We start from the raw sequence: 8143 nt of genomic DNA on the forward strand, positions 1-8143 counted from the left end.
CTAAAACACCCAAAACAAATTATTTCTGAGCAAGCAACAATTCTACAGTCTTCTCATTTTAACTGTGGTATTTCACAGGTTTGTAGCTAGGCTGGTGTATATCAAGAAACTCAGATCTATATACAACAAAAACTATACAGCAGGGCTTGTGGGCTACCACTGGCCCAGAAAAAGTTGATCAAACTACAAGACTGCACTGATCCTCCCCTTGCTCTCCTCCAGGAGGTTGTGGCTCACTGGATCGCTAAAAGTCGCATAGCCATCGAGGAGGTCCGCTTGCTGACCCTAAAAGCAGCGCACAGTATAGACACCGTGGGCAGTGCTGCAGCCAGGAAGGAGGTGAGCTGCCCACCCACTCCACCCCTGCACCACCAGCTGCAGGGTCCTCTCCGCCTCTCCCCCCCCCCAATGGCTGTTTCAGGGTCTGTGCCCCCGATGACACTCAGATTACAGGAAGTCTCCTTGTGGTTTTGGTTTAAAGACTGAATGTTTGTCACCTGCTGGGAATGGCTTTCAGGATGCAGAGCGCCTTAAGTCCTGGGATGTCTGCATACCTGGAATCGATGGTGCCCACTGCACGTTGTGTCCAAAGCGTCTCTAGTATCTCTGCCTTGGGCATCAGGCTAGATAATGGAGCATATGGGACAATTCCCCCACACTGTGAATTCCACCTATTGTTGCCTGCCTTCTCACGGATCCAGCTGATCTGGAGTGAGGGCGTTCTTATTTTATTCTAAAAACTCATACTATTTCTAAGAAAAAAAAAACCTGATTAATGGAGCGAAGACCATGGACTTTGTGTGAACACAAACAGTCTGCGTATGATTTATACGTCCGCCTGAAATCCCTTTGGAAACAAGGCAGCTTAGAAACAGATGTTGCCTGGAAGCAAGATCCCTTCCCAGAACATCACCGCTGACTGAAATAAAGCCCTTGCTTTAACGCTGCGGCCTTCTGTTGGCCTCCAGCACAGATCCTGTTTAGTGGTGACTCGGGTGTGGGAACGTTTCCTTGTTTTACTTCACAGAGAACTGCCAATTCTCTCAAATGCTGGCACACTGTGTATAGTCTGAGAGACGAACATTCTTTTCCTATCTTGCTTTTGTAGATTGCAATGATCAAAGTGGCTGCCCCCAAAGCCATCTGCAAAATAGCTGACCGGGCCATTCAGGTGTACGGAGGGGCAGGCGTTTCCCAGGATTTCCCTCTGGCTCGAATGTAAGTGCATGTCATCTAAGAATATTTACACCGAGTGTCGGGAGATGATTTGGTGGAGGAAATGCTCTCCATGCAGGTGTGCGATCCTGAGTTTGAATTTCAGGCACCCAGCTAAAGGTGTCTGAAATTTCAGTGTCTGTAGTTTCACTGCTTCAAGCTGGGAGGCAGAGGCAAGGGGAGCTAGCCTGGCTTCCAAAACAGTGAACAAAGGGCAAGGTGAGGATCAGTACCCACGATTGTTGTCCTCTGATCTCCTCATAGGCACCGTAGTGTGTGTACACACACACACGCATGCATGTACACACACCATACACAAAAATTTTCAAACTAATGTACTTGAAAATATGAAGATTAAAATAAGTGTCAATCAAAAGATAAAATCAGTTTTTAATCTACAGATGCTTTGACGGTAATTGTTTAGGAAAACAATAAGGATGCTTCCTGCATGTTACTGAGAGTGCAGTGACCTGGGGGGTTACAGTGGACTTCGGCTCTAAGAAAGCTGCTCTTAGCGCAGCTTTGTTAGCCTTTGCCTGAGGGGTGCACTGAGGGCTTCTGTGCTCCAACATGGAGTTCCACCTAGAAGCAGGAAGAAGGGGAGGACCCAGAGTCATGGAGGGACCTAGAGCCAGGCCCTGTGTCCACCCACCAAGAGGCAGCAGCTGAGTTTGCAGTGTTGGTGGCAATGACTGTCTCGTGCTGGCTACTGGGGGACATGATGGAAAGTTCCCTGTTCCCCACTTGCCTTCTTCACACCGGCACTGTGCTGTGTTCTTGTCTCACCGTGGGGGCCATCTTATACATGTCCGTCTTTAACCTAAGGAGCTAACTGCACCGCCATCCTGTCGGCTGCTGTGACTGCCATCAGAGCTCTTGGTTCCCGTCAGGTCAGATAGCGCAGCAAACCATGCGTGAGAGCAGCCCACTTAGGCCTTGTAAAGTTTCGCCCTTTGGCCAGCGTGGTGGTACCTGACTGAAATCACAGTCCTTGGGGGTTGGGTAGTGACAGGAAGATTGAGAGGGATTTCCGCCTGGGCCAGGTGACAAGTTAGAGACCAGCCCTAGCCACACAGAGAGGCCCTGCTTCAAAACCAAACAGAGCATTCTGCTTTCCCGAGTTGGGGCTTTTATTTAGTAATGTGTTATCTAGTTACATGTGTTAACTATATATACACAGTAGACAACGGAGTTCATTATGACGTTTCCAAATATGTATGCAGCCTGCAGTGATGGATGGGAGTTTTTTTAAAAAATATTTATTTGTTTGATTGGACTCTCATTTTTTTTTGTTTGAGATAAAATCTCCTGTAGCCCAGGCTAGCCTCAAACTCAATTTGCTCTGTAGCAAAGGAAGACCTTGAACTTCAGATGATCCTCTTGTCTCTAACTCCCAAGTGCTAGGATTATAGGCTTGTGACATCACATCTGGCTCTGATGCAGTGCTGGGGATCAAACTCAGGGCCCTTGCATGCTAGGTGAGCACCGTGCCAAAAGGGCTACCCCTAACTCATAGAACTGCTTTCTTTCTCTTCTGGGTGTAGGACTCCCTGACACTTGGTTTGTAAGCCGGTCTGCTGGGCATGGTGCCCAGATTCTGCTTGTTGTGGAAAGCATCTCCCTTCTGTTTCTAAAGGCTAGCGCAGCCCGGTGCTGTGATCCTTTCACGACTGGACTACATCCTTCCTGGCCTGTGGTTTTATGCTGAGGCATCTGCGGATAGTCTGAAAAGGGTAGCCCTCCGTGTGGCTGGGTACCACTCTCTTGCAGATACAACTCCTGTTCTGTCCTGTACTATTGGCAGTTGCATACAGTCTGCCATGGTGATAGCCCCTCCGGTCACATCTATATGAGGTCCTGTCTCTTTACTGTTTCACTGAATGGATTTTATATCCTCTGAGCTTTTCCCCCTTGCATTGTGTTCTAAAAATGTATTCAGTGGCATCTCCAGAGCCCAGAACTCTCTCTCCTTCCTTTGTATGTCCTCTGTTTGATGGAGCAATACAAAAGAGAGTTGAGAGGAACTTTCCTTGGGTTCGGTTCCCTCCTCGGCATGCAAGAGTCACAGCTCTGATATCTGGTCTGCTCCCACCAACACACCTATGTGATTTCTCCCGGGTCCCATCCCTGTGCCTTGTGCTCCCCCACACTATTGTCAGGAGCAGATGTGAGAGTAAAGAGAGGGTTGATGATCCTGCCTGCCCACATGCAGCATCTGGCCAGGGACCGCTGACTGCTCAGGTCTACACGTGCCCGGCCCCTCACTGCTGAGGGCAGGGACCAAAACTAGCAGCAACCCTACTCGAGGAAGTTCCTTTCACCCAGTTTAGATCACAGCTTAGGGTTATTGCTCCCACTGTTGGAGTAGCCACACAGAAAGAAGCCCACACCCAGTTCTGTCTACACCATTGTCTGAACTGCCACAGTGTCCCCACTCCTGCACGGTCTGTGGTGGCAGTCTGATTCTGCCACCAGAGTTCTCAGCCACAGTAAAGAAGTTCCCACCAGTCCAATTATCTGCACCTCTGGGCAGCCATCTTGAATCTTCCTGAGCTGGGAACGTTAAAATGGCAGCTTCAGAAACCCTTGGCTTTCTCTCGTCGTGTCCCTTGTATTCTTTCCTTTTCTCGGATTGGGGTGAACATGACCTGATAGTATCGTGTTCTTTGAAAAGACTGTGACCCCCACTCTCTTACCCTTCCAGGTATGCTACAATACGCACCCTGCGCTTAGCAGATGGACCTGATGAAGTCCACCTCTCTGCAATCGCCAAAATGGAGCTTCAGGAGCAGGCCAGACGGTTGACGGCCAGGATGTGAGGGGAGCAGCCTGCCCCATCCCACCGCTGGAGAGGCTTGAACTCAAGTCTCCATTTCTGCAGGAGTTTGAGTGCAAGGCTAATTATTCACTGTGGTAAAGATTTTAGTATCTATTTTGATCATTGGGTTTTATAATGTTAAAGATCACACAGATGTGAGGTAAATAGGAAATTCCATCGCTGTCATCATGGAGTGTAGTACCTAATGGTTTAGTATTTGCCTTATACACGTGACCTGTGATGACCTGTGAGGAGGTCGTACAGGGAATGGCAGAGCTATTGCTGGATTGTGAGCATGAAAAGCGATTTGCTTTGACTTTCGGGAACTAAGCCATGTGAATAGACACCCAGACCTTTTTCATGTTGTCCTGAAAACATATGTCGTGGTGTCCCCTTTGAATAATATTCTGAAGGTTCGAGAGTAGCACCTCAGAGAAAGACTTCCGAGTTCCCCTGCAAAGCCTCTTCCTAACCCAGCAGGAAGCAGTTCTGGTTAAAGTTCACAAGAAAATGTAGCATTGTCAGGGGAACACACAATCAAGAGCACTTAAGTTAAACAGAAAACACCGCCAAGAGCCTTCGCCAGCTGCTGCCGCATCAGGGCTCTTCGGTCCCGTGAGAGCCGGTCTGGCCAGGTCAGCCTTGGGGCTGGTCCTGTCAGCGCTGCCCCTACAGTGCAGCTATTGCCACCATGGTCCTCTGCATTGAAAGTTTAAATACATATTTTCAGTTCGGTTGCTGGGAAAACCGTTAAATATAGCTGGGTGTTACGTATATAAGGCTCGGGTAGGTTGATCTACTTTTTCAAGTGTGGATGTTTTGAACTCTCAATACAAAGAGAAGTATTTTAAATCAAAATTTGGTATCCAAATAATCACAGGAAGTGTAAAATACATATTGGATTTTGAAAACTTAACTGAAAATAATTTAAAATATCTCATGGATAAATACCTTTCTATATTGATCATATATTGAATTATATTTTGGAAATATTAAGTTGAATAAAATATACCTAAATCTTCTCTGTTTCTCATTGCCATTTTATGGTGTGAATACCACTGGAAAAACAGCTGGGATATTTTTAAAATTTTCAAACCAAAGTGTTTTCGGTGGTAAAATCATTAACCTTTTCATCAGCAAGTGTGCTCATGGCATTGGATTGTGAATGACTGGAGACGCTGTCTGTTGTGCCTGAGTTTCTTCTAGGGAGTGCTGTGTAGGGGAAGCCGGGTTTGCCACAGACCTGGGCTAGGAGCTGTGTCAGGTGGACTTTACAACTTCTGCCTCTGTGCCCTCAGCTCCCTCTGACTCCCTTCCTTTACAATACAGTGGGATCTCCTTTTTAATCCTGGGCGCTTGTTTCCTGAGCTACTGTGAGAATCCCGGGCGCCATGGAGGAGCAACTTGAACCTGGGACCACGGTAAAGCACTTTGAAGTTTACTTGTCTGCAGCTCATCGAATCTTAGCAGCAAATATACGTACTCTTCACTCTTTAAAGTTAGGAGATATCAGGGGGATTGTTTGTTTGTTTGTTTGTTTGTTTGTTTGTTTGGGTACCTGGCCTTGAACTCTGAATCCTCCTGCCTCTGCCTCCTGGGATTGTGAACATATTATAATAACCACCATGTCTGACCTAGGGTTTTCCTCTGTTGGCTTCATTTTGTTTTTTAGCAATCTGAATTAAGGTTCATATATTAAAGTCTCATAAGTACTTTCTCTGTCTCTGAGGGAATCCAGCTGCATGACTGCAATTCATTCCAATTCATTTATTGTCTTATTGACGCTTTTCCTCAGCCAGTCACTGCTTGTGACCCACACTGTACACAAAAATCCAATCCAATGTAAAACTGGTAGTTGCTTTCTAAAAGTGATCCAGTCATCTACCTTTTTATCTTATCATATCTGTATCATCCCTTTTTTCTTTTCAGAGTAGATTCTGCCCTTTTATCCTGTCTGTATATTTTAGTAAATAAAGTTTGCCTGAAGATCAGCAAGTACACCCACACTGGTTAGCCACACAGACCAGGCAGTGGTGACACACACCTTTAATCCCAGTAGCCACACTAGTTTACCGTGGAAGCTGGGCGGTAGTGGTGCTCGCCTTTAATCCCAGCACTAAAGAGGAATGTAAAATGGGAGGAGACAGCTCTCAGACTCAGTCTCATTCTGACGATTCATGGCAGCAGGATCGCCATTTCAGTTTGAGGTAGAGGTAAGAGCCAGTGGCTGGTACTTTGCTTTTCTGATCTTCAGGTTGAATTCCAATACCTGTCACTGGGCTTTCGTTATTTGTGTTACACCACATCTCTTTCCTTACCTTTAATTTACTCAAATAAAATCACATTAAAATGATCAAAGGAGCAAAACCAATGAGATGGCTCAGTGGGTAAAGTCACCTGCAGCCAAGCCTGGTGACTCGAATTTAGTACTGAGACCCACGTGGTGGAAAGAAGGAATCCCATACATACTCATACCACACACACACACAGTCATGCGCACGCCTGTGCATACACACACAGAATAAATAAATGCAAAAAAATGTCAAAAAGAAACAAGATTTTTTTAAGTGAAAAAGTCCCATTATAAAATAAGAGTGAGGGACCCCAGGCGTGGTGGGAGAATGAACTTATGATAAGCTTATGCACTTTAAGCCATCTCTAGGATGCTGTCCCCACCCCTCCCACCCTCCGCACAACACACACCCCCAAGGCAGTCACCAGAAATCACCATGGCCCTCCAAGATTTTTCCCATGTGGTTGGTAGCAGAAGAGGATGGGAAGACATGAGCTCCGTGCGGAGAGCAGGCACAATCATTCTCCTACAGGACACAGAGGGATTGCTGTGTGCTCCCAGGGGAGTAACCAGTTAAGTTCCTCTGCTCTGTGGACAACATGGAACGGCTACAGACAAGCTGAGCCCTCACCAAGCCGTAGCTATTTAAGAAGGCGTTGCCACCATCAGTCCACACCCACCCCGTTGGTCCTCAGTTGGACTGTACTTAACCTGCCACAGGCACGCTGCTATTTCCCCAGTGAGAGCAGGCAAGTCCCGTGTGAGACTGTATTCATGTGTGTCTTCATTTATCATCCTCTCCCTTATTTGAGTCAGGGTCTCTCATTGAACTAACTGATCAGAGAGCTCCAGGGATCCACCCCACCCCCACTCTAGAGCTAAGGTTATATATAGTTGTACACTGTTGTGTATATGATCACATTCTGACAAAGTTTGCTTTGAATCAGAGGGAGGAGCTAGCTCCTAACTGACCAAAGTTAACCATAGAGGTGTTGTGTTGTCAGAGGCTGCTTCTTCATTCCCGGCTGCCCAGACTCAACCACACAGAAACTGTATTAATTAAATTACTCCTTGGCCTATTAGTTCTAGTTTTTACTGGCTAGCTCTTACATCTCAAATTAATCCATTTCTTTTAATCTGTGTAATGCCACATGGCTGTGGCTTACCGGCAAGGTTCCGGTGCAACTGTCTCCTCCGGCGGCTTCGTGGCATCTCTCTGACTCTGTCTACTCTCTTCTCCTCTGCCTTTTTGGAGTTCCTGTCTTACCCTATTCTGCTAAGACACTGGCTGCAACAGCTTTATTCATCAACCAAAAGCAACACATAGACAGAAGGACTTCCCACACCAGTGTTGGAGGACTGAGGACTTTTAGAGAGTCAGGAAGAAGTAGGGTAGGACCTAGAGAAGATCTGACTGATTTTGGATGGAGGAACAGAAGAGATAGGTGGTCACTGGTTGCTTATCCACTGCTTCTCCAAGTATTCAGGTTCTTACCCCAATATCCTGATGCCCGACTTTTTATTGATATAGAATGATTAGATAAACGCCACAGTACACCACCATGCCTGGCTTCTTACATGTCCTCATGCTTACACAGCAGACACTTTACTGACTGAGCCATCTCCCCAGCCCCCAAATGTTGGTATTTCAATGGGCACGAGACTTGCCAACAACTACTTTTCTTCATTAACCGAACTATGGCATTCTTTAGAAAGCTCAAAAAGACGGGGGGGGGGGTTGAACCTGTGACATTCTTAAATAAAGCACATTGTCAAATGAAAGACAGTCACGAAAATGTCTGCTATGATGGATACCG

The 8143-nt window shown here is 46.5% G+C and overlaps 1 protein-coding gene across 1 annotated transcript in view; it reads left to right on the plus strand.

Annotated features, from left to right (window-relative positions):
* Positions 1–5035, plus strand: part of Acad11 (acyl-CoA dehydrogenase family member 11) — a 74065-nt gene extending 69030 nt beyond the window's left edge. The window contains exons 18-20 of the mRNA XM_005368460.3: positions 223–339; positions 1109–1218; positions 3920–5035. Of these exons, the coding sequence (XP_005368517.1) occupies positions 223–339; positions 1109–1218; positions 3920–4034 (342 nt within the window). The 3' untranslated portion in view covers positions 4035–5035. The remainder of the gene's footprint in view (positions 1–222; positions 340–1108; positions 1219–3919) is intronic.
* Positions 5036–8143: the final 3108 nt, after the last annotated feature.

This window comes from Microtus ochrogaster, unplaced genomic scaffold, assembly GCF_000317375.1.
Source record: "Microtus ochrogaster isolate Prairie Vole_2 unplaced genomic scaffold, MicOch1.0 UNK33, whole genome shotgun sequence".
NCBI lineage: Eukaryota > Metazoa > Chordata > Mammalia > Rodentia > Cricetidae > Microtus > Microtus ochrogaster.